The sequence below is a fragment of the Lampris incognitus genome, chromosome 8 (assembly GCF_029633865.1).
Source record: "Lampris incognitus isolate fLamInc1 chromosome 8, fLamInc1.hap2, whole genome shotgun sequence".
Lineage (NCBI taxonomy): Eukaryota > Metazoa > Chordata > Actinopteri > Lampriformes > Lampridae > Lampris > Lampris incognitus.
Genome location: NC_079218.1, coordinates 17,780,738 through 17,795,849, shown reverse-complemented (window position 1 = coordinate 17,795,849; position 15,112 = coordinate 17,780,738). Strand labels below are relative to the sequence as shown.

The 15,112-nt window shown below is 42.5% G+C and overlaps 1 protein-coding gene across 1 annotated transcript in view; it reads right to left on the bottom strand.

The window, feature by feature from the left end:
• Nucleotides 1-1,794: 1,794 nt before the first annotated feature.
• The window catches only part of lrch2 (leucine-rich repeats and calponin homology (CH) domain containing 2), a 77,080-nt gene continuing 63,762 nt past the window's right edge, over nucleotides 1,795-15,112 (bottom strand). Inside the window, exons 18-21 of the mRNA XM_056285189.1 lie at nucleotides 7,436-7,548; nucleotides 4,974-5,111; nucleotides 4,665-4,742; nucleotides 1,795-1,962 (exon numbers count right to left, since the gene is read on the bottom strand). Coding sequence (XP_056141164.1) covers nucleotides 1,843-1,962; nucleotides 4,665-4,742; nucleotides 4,974-5,111; nucleotides 7,436-7,548 — 449 coding nt within the window. The 3' untranslated portion in view covers nucleotides 1,795-1,842. The remainder of the gene's footprint in view (nucleotides 1,963-4,664; nucleotides 4,743-4,973; nucleotides 5,112-7,435; nucleotides 7,549-15,112) is intronic.

The window sequence follows — 15,112 nt, the reverse complement described above, 5'->3', positions numbered from 1 at the left end:
AATTGTTTGGAGTAAATGAAATGCAGTTTTTAAATAATTAACCAAAAAAAAAATGAAAAAGAAGGTTTTTCAGGGCTAAGAAATCCTGTCACATACTTTTTTAAGCTTTACAATTCGATATTTTTAAACAAACAACTTTCACTAAAAGAGGAAAGCAACAGAATCTGCCCTATGTTCCTTAATGTTGTCAAAACAAAACCAGAGCAGCTCTAATGATGATGACAGAATGACTTTGTGCCTGCTAAATATTCTTTAGCTTTTACACTTGAATAAACTTCAAGCAACATCAAAGAAATATGAATCAAATGAATAAATACATAAATAATTTCACGTCCCTGGTACCTTTTGTTAGCACACAGCAAGATGAACCAGTAACAGGTAAGGCCTTGCTGTGACTTGAAAGATTGTAGGTGTGATTACCACAACTGTGTCTCAAGCCCGTCCACCATTTACCAAGACACAGAACCCCTGCCGGAGGAGGCCTTTCCCTCCAACCCCTCCAGTGATGTCGGCATGCCTAGACATGCGACAGCTACACACACACGTATGCTTCTGTCAGGGCACATGTTAAAAACTATAAAGTGTTTTGCAACTTTGTGGAGAATGTGGCAATCTCAGGCTCCAAACAGAAGAGTAAAATGACAGCTGGCAAACGCTCATACTTACAGCAAAGTTGGTAGCTCAAAACAAAAAACAAAAAAAAAATTTGTTAGAAAAAATGTCTTTTGGTTCTATTAAACTTTTAAAAAATAAAGCCTTGCTCACGCAAAGAAAAATCCTCCAATCCATGAACATTGTGCTTTTGGCAAATGCTCAAACGGCCACAGCCAATCACATGATGTCACAGTGGTCAGAGGTCCCAGACGTCCCATCTACAGTTGAGGTCTTGACTTGACAGTGAATGGATACTTGCATCACAGTATTATAGTGCAGAGCCACAGATGATAACCGGGCATTCGAGTATTACCCCACCCCCTGAAACAGTGTTTATCCATATCTGGAATGCTTTGCATTTTAAAGGTCAGCCTGCCATTTATACCTTGAATGGCATTATTACTGTTGCTGTAATTCTAGAATATTTTGGTAAATATTTCAACTTTTGGCAATAACTGAATGTGCCAAATTGGATTAGTTTTGACAGCAGCTGCACGTCTAATGAAAAAGATAACATACGAAAAATGAGTGTTGCATATTACAATAAAGGTCTTATGAAAATGATAAAACAATTTCATGGAAAAGAACAAACTCCACAGGAAAAAGAAAAATACCTCAAGCGTATAAGGATCACTTGAGTCTGTGGCTAAATGTCCAACATGGAGCTCGATTCTCTGAGTGAAAGAATGAGTTGCATGCCTTTTAAATTGCCATCTCTCATTACTGCCAATATCATGGGCACCATCACTGAAAGTCTGTCAGTATTGGCACTTCCAAGCTCAATCATCACTGAGCATGGTGAACGAGGTGCACAGTTCTCAGTTCAGGAACCGTGTCTCTGTAAATGTACCCTTAGCAAATCCAAACTACTATGCAGCACAATAAGATAACACACAGTCAGTCACCTTGGCAGTCCACACACATATAGTATTACCCCAGTAAGGAGGCCAGAAAACATGTTTGAAATGCGATGGACAGGAGGTGGGTCCAGGCTGACATCATTTGAGGAGGTGGGCCCATTTGGTCCCTTAGCTCCTGATTCAGTCAGCTAGAAGCAGACCTCCTTCTCCCATGGCAACCGGGTCCTCACCCTTAGGGGCTTCCTGGGCTCCGGCGATGGGGTGCAGCATTGAGGTGGGGAGTGGGTATCAGGATGACTACAGGATGGGCACAGCATTGAGGCTGGTGTCAAACAGCTGACAGCTGTGAGCTTTTAGAAGTAGGCAGATCCAGCAGAGCCTGGACAGTCACACCCACTTTCACCAGACCACGCTCCTCTAAAATGTGATGGGGCAGGCACAGCTTGTCCTGAGTAGGCAGAAAGACATCCCTCGTCAGTTTAAGAATAAGCAATAAAGAGAATAAAATGTGCAAGAATATTTACATCCTTTCTCCAACATTACCCAAAATCCGTTGTTTCCTGATCTCTAAACCCTGAATTTTCCCTAACCATAGCAACACACACTACATAATGGGATAAAAAGAAGCAGAGAAAAAAAAAATCGACCCTCCTATGGAGCATTACATTTTTATATAACTAAGCTCCCTTTCCAAAATTCCAGTCTTTTCTGTCAGTGGCTGAGATCCTGATCCATGCTTTTGTTTCATCCGGATTAGACTGTCCTTTTTTCCCGCCTGCCACACGCTAGCACTACAATTCTTCAGATGGTTAAAAAAATGCTGCTGCTAGAATATAACTAAAACAAAGAAGTTTGACCATATTACGCCGGTTCCAGCCTTCCTTCACTGGCTCCCTAACTTTTTTTTTGTTGGATCCCCCCCCCCCTTTTTTCTCCGCTCTTCCGAGCTGTCCAGGTCGCTGCTGCACCCCGTCTGCCGATCCGGGGAGGGCTGGCAACTACCACATGCCTCCTCCGATACACGTGGAGTCGCCAGCCGCTTCTTTTCACCTGACAGTGAGGAGTTTCACCAGGGGGACGTAGCATGTGGGAGGATCACGCCATTACCCTCAGTTCCCCCTCCCCCCTGAACAGGTGCCCTGACCGACCAGAGGAGGCACTAGTGCAGCGACCAGGACACACACCCACATCCGGCTTCCCACCCGCAGACATGGCCAATTGTGTCTGTTGGGACACCCAACCAAGCTGGGGGTAACATGGGGATTCGAACGGGCAATCCTCGTGTTGGTAGGCAATGGAATAGACTGCCATGTTGCCCCAACGCCCCCTACTTTTAATCTATAAAATACTCAATGGGCTTGCCCCCTCATATTTGACAGATATTATACAACTTTAGAGCGCAGGCCTCCTCTGTGTCCCCAGAGTTAAACAGAAGTCTACAGGCTGCAGAGCCTTCTCTTACCACACCCCCTTTCTTTGGGAGAGTCTCCCAGCCACCATCAGAGAATCTGACTCTGCAGACTCTTTCACATCTAAACTGAAAACCTATCTGTTCTCATTAGCGTTCAACTAACGGTCTTATTTCTGAGGTAGTTTGACTTCCTTCCGAGCTCTGTCATAACTGTCCTCATCTGGGAGGGTCTCAGTCTCAGTGTATTAGCAGTCATCTTAGCAGTCATCCCTGGGTTTTGTCCTGCTGACAAGAATGTTCCTAAACTTTCCGACTGCATCACACCATCCTAACTTTGTTTCTATCTCTGAGCACATGTGTGTGCCTGTCCCCCCCTCGCTCTTTTTCGCTCTCTCTTTCTCCGTCTCTTTCTTGTTTTCCAGGACAATTTTTCTTCCTTTATGGACTGTCTGATGACCATTATTTTTGTTTTATTTTTTCTCCTATTGTTCACAGTAGTTGAGTTTGTATCGTGCAGCACAACTTGCATAGAATTTGAACCATACAGTACAGTGGGAATTGAGTTTGAAAGGTGTAGTAGCTGAATTAACTTAAGAGTAGGTGAGAAGGGGTAGGAAAAAATAAGTGTATACTTCCTCCTACTCCTTTTCCAACATGTAACAAATAATCTGATGCACACGGACATTTGCTCACTGAGTTTGAGGTGTGGATTTGTTTATCACTTCAGATTATTGGCAATGGCTTATTTATATGTTATATCCTGCTTGTTTACATGTTCAAAATAAATCATCATCATCCCTCTCCCCCTCTCTCTCTTTTGACCGCCTGATGACTTCGGAGCCCGTTTGTGATGCATCCTGTTTTCCCTTGGTCACAGTCCCACCCTGCTGGAGATTAACCAGGAATCAGGGACAATTTATTGTCATTTCTTTCATTCCATTTCCCCCAGCCCACAGCAGTGCGACACAAAAGACAAAAACACACATCCCAAATGTCCCAAAAACGACACCACCAAAAACAGAGAGAACAAAGCAACAAAAAAAAAAAAACAGTTATGCTATCGTTTGTGCTGTTCTCATTTAAAATTGCTTTTATACTATTTGTTTTAGCTATGACAACTTCTGCATCACTCTCATCACTTCTCTCTTCTGTGTGTGAATGCTGTGTGGAAGTCTGCCTCGCCTCTTGTGTGTATGTGTGGTCTCTGCAGGACTCCACTGAGCAGAGCTGGTTTGTGGCGCGGGGTCCCGCCGCCTCTCGACTGCATCTGTGGGGGGTTCCTGACGTCATCTTGTATGGACACTGAGTCACTAAATTTGCCTTGCACTCTCTTTACAAGTTTATTACCCAGCACATTTAAATGTGCTAAATGTTATTCATTAACTGTATGTATTCCACATTACCTTGCTCTGTGTAATCTATGATGTCACATTATGATTCTGTTATTTATGTGTGCTTTTTGCATTTGACACTTATTGTACGTCTGTCTGTCCTGAAAAAGGGATCCTCCCTCTGTTTCTCTTCCTGAGGTTTCTGCCATTTTTTTTTCCGTTTCCTGATAAGGGTTTTTGTATGGAGTTTTTCCTCATTCGGGTTTGGGGTCCAAGGATAGAGGGTGTTGTATGTCATGCATTGTACTGATTACCCTGTAATTTGGGCCATACAAGTAAATTTGACTTGACTTAATAACTGAACTGATTAAACTGGTGTGTATGAATGCACAGGTGTGTTTCTTTTACCTGCGGGACACCGAGTTTCTTGCAAGCCTCCAAGAAGTTTTCTACATTCCTACGGCACTTAGCCATGCTAAGTTTTGGCTGGAAACCAGAATAACAGTAACATTAGCAACAAATCAAACTTCAGGACATAAAGCTCAGTTAATACATAGAATGTTTAAGATAATCCCCTTTTTGTTCATGTACAATGCCAAAAGTGAAAAGACATTTACTATTACAAGGTGGTGCAGTCCAAAGTCTACACAGGTATACCTTTATTTAACGTGGTCTCCACAATCCCAGCTTTATACTGAAAGGCTGCTTAGTGCTTACCACTGCAGGGGAGGGTACATGGATGCTGGCAACAGACCGAGGGCAAATGTGATTGGCTAGATGGCAAAGGACGACTCCATCCATCAGAGCAGCTCCGACATCATCTGGGAGAAACACCTTCAGTCTCGATTCAATATTCTGAAATCATGTTTCAAAACATTCCCTTTACATAACTGCCTTTTCACAAACAATACATAGCCATCATTATTACCTATTCAGAAACAATAAAACACATGCAGAGCTTGAAAGGTTCTACATTTTCCCAATTTTCAGCAATTCCATCCATTTCATTATGGTCTTTACATCATATTGCTTAAAAAAAGAACAATTACCAATTCAGAATAAAACAGGGTACGAACCCTGATAAAATCTAAAAAAACAAAACAAAACAACAACAACAAAAAAAGAATAACTGGGTGTCCGGGTAGCGTAGCGGTCTATTGCATTGCCTACCAACACGTGGATCGCCGGTTCAAATCCCCATGTTAACTCTGGCTTGATTGAGGTTCCCTACAGACAAAATTGGCCGTGTCTGCGGGGGGGAAGCCGGATGTGTGTATGTGTCCTGGTCGCTGCACTAGCACCTCCTCTGGTCAGTCAGGGCGCCTATCGGGGGGGGGAGGAGGAACTGGGGGGAATATAGTGTGATCCTCATACGCACTACATCCCCCTGGCAATACTCCTCACTGTCAGGTGAAAAGAAGCGGCTGGCGACTCCACATGTATCGGAGGAGACATGTGGTAGTCTGCAGCCCTCCGTGGATCGAGATGGCTCAATAAGAGTTGGGTAATTGGCCGTATACAATTGGGAAGAAAAAAAAAGGGGGTGGGGGAATAACCAGCACCTCTCTCTCTCCACTGAACTTTAGGTACAGTACATTTTTTCACATATGTAATATTCATTGCCCTGGCTGAAAGCCTGATCGGGTCTAGTCAGTTGTGCTGCAAATCCAGAAATGAACTGTGCTTCATTCAGAATGCACTTGGGAGAGAAGTGAGACAACTTCTACTTGGTGTTTGTTATACATACATTTCAACCACTTCTTCTGATTCCCTGTATCAGAAGAAGTAGCTGACTACACAAAGATTTATTTGCCCATTGACAGCCAGAAACGGCACATTTGACATGACCAGCTTTACTTATCAAGTAATTTTGCAAGTCACTTGTCCCTCTTAACTACGCTAATCATTCTGAAGACAGATGTGATATGATGGCCATTACTTGGCTCTCAGGAAAAGCTGACCAGCAGTGAGTTTACATGAATTACGAAATCATAAATGATTGATTGAAATCACAGGGACCCAAGGGTGATGCAGAACCTGGCACCAGTTGTGATTGGCTTGTTCAGTTTGGTAAAAAATAAAATTCCCCTGATACATGACCACCAAAATGGCAAGAAGTACCGACTTCATGATATCTCTACACATAAATATTTCATACTGCTGTCGATACCAAGACTAGGCAAACCCCTTTTAAAAATGCTATAGGACTGTTAAGTATTTGGTAAGCAACTCGTGTTCAATGCTCTGGCACCATAATCTTGTTTTCATTACTATAAATGAAAAAAAAAATACCTGGAAAGTCAGCCACATTTTCTACACCACTATGGCTAACTTGTACATGCTCCCCCTATTTCAAGGTGGCAAGCGAAATGAATAACAAGTATCATTAAGGATGCAGTCATTGGGACATGGAGGCTCAGTAATACCAACATGCAGTTGATAATTTCTGGTTCCAAAATCCTGTACTTTACTTGATATACATAAGTTGCATTTCATGATTTTGCATTATTTTCACATATATTTCAAAATAAAAACCAGATTAGCTCTTAGATCCCGGGAATTAATAAAATAGGCTAAAATAGTACTATCATACAGTAGCATGTACTGAGCAGTACTGAAGAAGAGATCCTGTGCTTCTTTTTATTAGGTGACATGTTTATACTTGATATCATGTGCTGTTTACATTCATTTCAAATTTAAAGCATTACAAATGCAAGGCAAGATAGCTGGATAGTGACGCTCTCAAAGTGAAAAAACCTAATGTTGATCCAGAAAGTTTGCAAGCTGTGACTCATCCACCGAGTCAAGATCATGGCTATCATTGTGGAGTTATTACTTGATGCATAAGAATTTCACAGAACATACATCTTTTTTAGCACGTTCATTAGGCCAGTGTTTTTCTAACGGATGTAGTAGTAAATTCAAATTAGATTAGAAAACCAACAGTGCCATTTGTCCTTGAAGCCTGGACTGAAAATCACAGGACTGTGTGCTATGAATGCTCAACTGTGTTAACCACACCTGCAATGTGGCAGTCAGTTCAGAAAGATCCACGCTTGACCACATAACTTCCATAGCTATCCAGACAACAGCCGGCAACCACTTAATTCCCAGGAAAGTGTCCCAGTGCAGATTTACTCATATAAACAAAGGCATTAACAGGCTTTAACATGTCTGACCTGCCGTAGGAGTCCTATTTGCTCCATTTCCTCTCTCAAGTGCTCCATCTTCCGCCTCATAGTGAAACTGGGATCTGTAGAGCTGTACTCCTGGCGGCTTCCTCTAGTAAAAGCTGAAACAGAACAGCATGTATTGTTTTGAAAAACAGATGCGGACAGAGATACCACAAACCACACAGCTACCACAAACAACTCCACCCTGAAATGAGCGGGTCAAGGTCACTGTACCAAGACCTCAGAAATAGTTGGAAAGACAGGATTTGCAACCTTAGACAATTCATTTACAACAAATAAGATACTTTTTTTGGCGCTCAGTGAAATATGTGATGTGTCCACGTTTTATAACTAACGTCATCGATGTAGCAGATCAGTGTCTCACTCCCATGGGCCAATTCATAAGACAGATATTCGCTGTGGTCGACACATACTTAAAGGTGTATCACAACGATGTCCGTATAAGATGTCTGCACACTACACAAATTTTCTGTCTGGGTGTACCTACTACTGTAAACGTTTCAGCATGGGCTTTTAGTATGTCCCAGTGTATTCAGAGTATGAAAGGCAAAGAACTGCGGACTGTCTGTCAGCATACATGCATGAGCTCCGCATTTTAAAAAACCCCAAGAAGAAAGCCACTTTATTTTGTCACTGTAGTTGTTAGGTTACAATGAAATTTGTTCTCTGCATTTAACTCATCCTATTGTATAGGAGCAGTAGGCAGCTGTGGTGCAGCGCCCGGGGAACAACTCCAGTTCTCTTTCCATTGTCTTGGTCAGGGGCACAGACAGGGGTATTAACCCTAACATGCATGTCTTTTTGATGGTGGGAGGAAACCAGAGCATCTAGAGGAAACCCAAGTAGACATGGGGAAAACATGCAAACTCCACACGGAAAGGACCTGGGACGGTCTAGGGTTCGAACCCAGGACCTTCTTGCTGTGAGGCAACAATGCTAGCCACTGGGCCTCCGTGCCCAGATAACATTGTATTTTCTTAACTAACAAAATGATGTAATGTAAGTCTTTGACATGTGGTAGTTTTAAACTAAATTGGAGAACCTGTATTGTTAAATCCTTTCCTGGATGTCTGTAATCTGATAAATAAACCAGAGTATCATTTTACATTGATTCATGTAAATGGAATCCTGATTCAAGAGTTTTATTTGCCAAATAGCAATAATCCTCGTACAACATGTAGTGAAATGCTTTTTTTTAAAATATTTTATTTATAAAATTTTCAATTAACAGGGATAGACAAGACAGATCACAAAAACAGTATACATCAGAAAAGCATTTAAAAATATCTGACCAGAACTTATTTAGTTTAGGGCAAGACCAAAAAAGATGGCCCAGTGTGCCCTCCGCTGCTTTACACTTCGGGCAGATTGGGGATACAGCGGGATAAAATGCGTGTAGCTTGGTACAGGAGTAGTGCAGCCTATGAATCACTTTAAATTGGATAAGTTGGTGTCGGGAGTTTATAGAACAGCTGTGGATAGCTTTAAGGCTTGTTTCCCAGCTCTCATCATCGATTGCCATACCAAGATCCTCCTCCCAAGCTTCTTTTAAGTGCTGCGTGGAGACTGAATCATGTGTTGTAAAAACATCAACAAATCTAGTAAAAGTCTCCTTGAATGAGGGGGCTGATTCCTAAGGGTATGTACAGTTAGGTTCATAAGTATTTGGACAGCGACACAATATTTGTAATTTTGCCCCTGTACACCACCACAGTGGATTTGAAATCAAGTAACCAATATGCGATTGAAGTGTGGACTTTCAGCTTTAATTTAAGGAGTTGGACAAAAATATTGCAATTACCGTTCAGGAATTATAGCCAGTTTTATACATGGTCACCCCATTTTCAGAGGATCAAAAGTAATTGGACACTTGACTAACAAGTGGTTTCATGGGAAGGTAAGACCTTTTCCATCATTATTCCATGACAAATTAAGCAGATAAAAGGTCTGGAGTTCATTCCAAGTATTTACATTTGCGTTTGGTAGCTGTTCATTGGAACTCTCAACATGAAGTCCATAGAGGTGTCAATACAAGTGACGGAGGCCATCATTAGGCTGAAAAAGCAAAGGAAATCTATCAGATGTATAGTAAACACTTCAGGAGTGGCCAAATCAACATTTCGGTACATTCTTAAAAAGAAAGAATGCACTGGCAAGCTCAGCAACACCAAAAGACTTGGAAGACCACAGAACACATCTACAGTGGATGATCGCAGAATTCTTTCCCTAGTGAAGACAAACACATTCACAACATCTAGTGAAGTCAAAAACACTCTTGAGAGGTAGGGGTATCATTGTCCAAGTCTACAATCAAGAGACGCCTGCATGAAAATAAATACAGAGGGTTTACGACAAGGTGAAAACCACTGGTGTCACTTAAGAACAGGAAGGCCAGATTAGACTGTGTTTAAAAACATCTAAAAACCTACCCAGTTCTGGAACAAGGTTCTTTGGACAGATGAAGCAATGATTAACTTGTACCAGAAGGATGGGAAGAGGAAAAGTGTGGAGAACAAAAGGAACAGCTCATGATTCTCAGCATACCATATCATCTGTCAAACATGGTGGAGGTAGTGTTATGAAATGGGCATGTATGGTTGCCAGTGGAACTTGGTTATTGGTGTTCATTGATGATGTGACTACTGACAGAAGTAGCAGGATAGATTGTGATGTTTATAAGGATATACCATTTGCTCAGATTTTGCTAAATGTCACAAAACTGAGAAGACGGCGCTTCACACTGCAGATGGACAATGACATAAAACAAGCCGAGAAAGCAACCCAAGAGTCTCTCAAGGCAGAAAAGTGGAATATTCATCAGTGACCAAGTCCGTCGCCTGACCTCAACCCAATTGAGCATGCTTTTCACTTGCTGAAGATCAAACTAATGGCCAAAAGACCCACAAACAACGAGCAACTGAAGGCAGCTGCCATTAAGTCTTAGCAAAGCATTTCAAAGGAGGAAACTCAGAATTTGAAGATGTCGATGGGTTCCAGACTTCAGACAGTCATTGACTGCAAAGGATTTTCCTGCAAACATTAAATATAATTGTTATAATCATAGTTATGTTTGTTTGTCCAATTACTTTTGAGCCTCTGAAAATGGGGTGACCCTGTATATCCATGGCTGTAATTCCTGAACAGTTAATGCCATATTTTTATCCAACCCCTTAAATTAAAGCTGAAAGTCTAGTCTTCAATCACATCTCAAATACTTCATGCCAAATCCACTGTGGTGGTGTACAGGGGCAAAATTGCAAATATTGTGTAACTGTCCAAATACTTATGGACCTAACTGTAAGTTGACAGCGGCAGGGAACACCTCAAAGTTAGGCAGGTTGGTACGGACGTAGTCTCTAATCTGGAGATAACGGAAGAAATGGGATGCAGGGAGTGCATACTTTTCCCTCAGCTGTGCGAAGGTGGTGAATGCATTATCTATATAAAGGTTTGCAATAGTGATGATACCTTTGTTTCTCCAAATTGTGAAGGCATTATCAGTTAGAGAAGGGGAAAAGGCATGGTTGTTGCAAACAGGAGTATAGGCAGAGATGTCAGGTAGAGCAAACACTTTCCTAATTTGATACCAGATTTTTAGAGCGTTAATAAGCATAAAGTTATCACCCACAGTGGCTTTTGGAGGTACGTTCCTAGCGAAGAGAAGAGCGGGGAGAGAGCTTTTGGTGATATCCTGCTCTATTGCAAGCCATGAAGGGGTGGAGGTGGTGAGGCTGTTTGTGTACGCACCTTGCCAGTACATCAACGCTCTGCAGTTGGCAGCCCAGTAGTAGGATTGGAAATTAGGCAGACTGAGGCCCACCGCACTTTTGGGTTTGAGTATGTGCTTTTTGGCTATACGATGTGCCTTGTATATCCAGACAAAGGGAAGGACAATAGAGTCTAGTAGCTTAAAGAAAGACTTGGGCAAAAATATTGGTAGATTCTGGAAGAGGTATAGAAACCTGGAGAGAGCCACCATTTTAACTGCGTTGACTCGTCCTATCATGGATAAAGGTAAGAGCCTCCAGGTTTCAATATTGGATTTCAATTTGTCTACCATGCTCAAATAGTTCAGTTTATAAATCAGTTTGGGATCTCTAGGGATGACCACGCCTAAATATTTAATCTTATCTGTAGTAATGCGGAAGGGAACATTTTTTACAAATGTTGAGTTCAACTTCCCTTTAAGCTGCATGAATTCGGTTTTGTCCCAGTTTATAGTGTACCCAGAAAGCTCACCAAACTCTGTAATTAGTTCTAGTAAGGGTGGTAGAGATTCTTCGGGGCAGGAGAGAAGCAGAGCCACATCATTCGCGTAGAGCAAGATGAGGTGATCCACCTTGCCTAACATCAATGGGGCTATAGAAGGATGATTTCTTATACTAATAGCAAGGGGCTCCATGACGAGTGCGAATAGTAACGGGCTTAAAGGGCAGCCTTGATGGCAGGGGCGGTGCAATGTAAAGGCGGGTGATTTATCACTGTTTGTGATAACTGAGGCTGTTGGGCTGGCGTATAGCATTTTGACCCATGAGGTGAAATTGTCACCTAGGTCAGACTCTCTCAACACTGTCAAAATATGTCTCCATTCAACCTGATCAAAGGCTTTTTGGGCATCGAGTGCCAAGACAGCAATACTGGCATCTTTATCATATTTAGAGTACATTATATTCATTAATCGTCTAACGTTAAAGAAGGAAAATCTTCCTGGGATAAATCCAGTTTGGTCATGGTGGATTATAGTTGCTATAGATCTATTAAGTCTGTTTGCCAGTATCTTGGTGAACACCTTTAAGTCACAGCCGAGGAAGGCAATAGGACGGTATGATGCTGGATCAGTTTCACCCTTATCTTTCTTCAATAACAGGGATACGTTAGCCGCGTACAGGGATTCAGGGAGATGTCCCGTTGCAATAGAATGATTAAACATCCTTAACATAATGGGACAGACTTTGTCCGAGTATGCTTTATAGAACTCTATGCCATACCCGTCCGGTCCGGCATCCTTCCCATTAGGGAAAGAGCGTATTGCTTCTGTAACTTCCTCTAAAGTTATATCTGCATTTAATTCAGTTTGCGCCAAGGCACACAGTTTAGGTAGGTGTAGCGCGCTGAGAAAGTGTGAAATCCGCGCTGTATCAGCAGTGATTCTCGAGGTGTAGCGATTCTCATAGAATTCACGGAAACACTCGATCTGTTTAGGGTCTGTGGATATAGAGCTCGTTTTGGTTTTAATTTTATTAATCATTCGTTTGGCCTGAATACCCCTAAGTTGGCACGCTAACAGTTTATCCGGCTTGTCACTCATCTCAAAGTGTTTTTGTTTCATTTTCAATAACGTTTTGCTGACCTGTTCGGAGAGAATAGAGTTATATTTGAATTTTAGTTTCATTATGTCACTAAGTGTGGAGGGTGAAGCTGACGATCTATATTCATTCTCAAGTGCTGAAAGCTTAACAGTAATTTCCGACATTTCTTTCATTCTGTCCTTTTTCAATTTGGCCTCGTAAGCAATAATATGGCCATGTACGACAGCCTTAAGGGCTTCCCACAAAGTGGAGTGCAGTGCAGTCTCTGAAAGAGACTGGAGACTGCAAGGTGGTGACAGGGGAAAATGAAGCTAAGCAGTATCAGATGGTGGCCTGTAGGATGACTTTGGAGACCAAGAAGAGGAAGGTGAGTGAAGGCAGAGCCAAGAATATAACAGTGGAAGTTGGAGAAGGAAGACTGATGTGTGGAGTTCAGGGAGGAGCTAAAACAGGCATTGCGTGGTAGTAAAGAGTGGCCAGATGGCTGGGCAACTATTGCAAAAATGGTGAGGGGGACAGAGGAAGGAAGACAAAGAGACTTGGTGGTAGAATGAGGAAGTACATGAAAGTGTACAGAGGAAGAGGTTGGCGCAAAAGAAGTGGGATAGTCAGAGAGCTGAAAAAAGTATGTGGCGTAAGGCAACAAGAAAGGTGGCGAAGGCAAAGAAAAAGGTGTATGATGACTTGTATGAGAAGCATAGACACCAAGGATGGAGAAAAAGCCTTATACCAATTGGCTAGCTAGAGGGAGCAAGCTGAAAAGTATGTGCAGCAGCTTAGGGTGATGAAGGATAGAGATGAAAATGTGAAAAGTTTGACAAGTGAGGAGAGTGTGCTGAGAAGGTGGAAGGAGTATGTTGAGGGGCTGATGAATTAAGAAAATGAGAGAGAAGGTTGGATGATGTGGGAATAGTGAATCAGGAAGTGCGGTGGATTAGCAAGGATGAAGTGAGGGCAGCTATGAAGAGGATGAAGAGATGAAAGGCGGTTGGCCCAGATGACATACCTGTGGAGGCATGGAGGTGTTTAGGAGATGGCAGTGGAGTTTTTAATTAGATTGTTTAACAAAGTCTTGGAAAAGTGAGAGGACGCCTGAAGAGTGACAAATAAGCATACTGGTACCGATTTTCATGAATAAGGTTGATGTGCAGAGCTGTAGTAGCTACAGCAGTATAAAATTGATCAGACACAGCATGAAGATATGGGAAAGACTAGTGGAAGCTAGGTTAAGAGGAGAGGTTATGATTAGCGAGTAGCGGTATGGTTTCATGCCAGGAAAGAGCACTACAGATGTGATGTTTGCTTTGAGAGTGTTGATGACGAAGTATAGAGAAGGTCAGAAGGAGTTACATTGTGTCTTTGTGGATTTAGAGAAAGCATACGACAGGGTACTGAGAGAGGAGGTGCGGCATTGTATGAAGACGTCGGGAGTGGCAGAGAAGTATATGTTAGAGTGGTGCAGGATATGTATGAGGGCAGTGTGACAGTGGTGAGATGTGCAGTAGGAGCGACGGATGGGTTCAAGGTGGAGGTAGGATACATCAAGACGCCGAGCCCTTTCTTGTTTGCAATGGTGATGGAAAGGTTGACGGACAAGATCAGGCAGGAATCTCGATGGACTATGATGTTCGCGGATGACATTGTGATCCGTAGTGAGAGTAGGGTGCAGGTTGAGGAGAGCCTGGAGAGGTGGAGGTACGCACTGGAGAGAAGAGGAATGAAAGTCAGTAGGAGCAAAATGGACCACATATGTGTGAATGAGAGAGAGGACAGCAGAATGATAAGGATGCAAGTAGAGGTAGTGAAAGTAGCTGAGTTTAAATACTTGGGGTCAACTGTTCAAAGTAACAGGGAATGCGAAAGAGGTGAAGAGGAGAGTGCTGGTAGAGTGGAGTGGGGTGGAGAAGAGTGTCAGGAGTGAGCTGCGACAGAAGGGTACCACCAAGAGTGAAAGGGAAGGTTTACAAGATGGTAGTGAGACCAGCTATGTTGTTTGGTTTGAAGATGGTGGCACTGACGAGAAGACATAAGATTTTCGTTGGAAGTGATGAAGATGGACAGGATTAGGAAGGGGTATATTAGCGGGACAGCTCAGGTTGGACGGTTTGGAGACAAAGCAAGAGGTGAGATTGAGATGTTTGGATATGTGTGGAGAAGATATGTTGAGTATACTGGGAGAATGATGCTGAAGATGAAACTGCTAGGCATGAGGAAAAGAGGAAGGCCAAAGAGGAAGTTTATGGATGTGGTGAGGGACGACATGCAGAGATGGAAACGGATCATCTGCCATAGTGACCACTAATGAAAGTAGCTGGAAGAAGAAGAAGCACAAGCAGAAGAAGCAGCAGCAGCA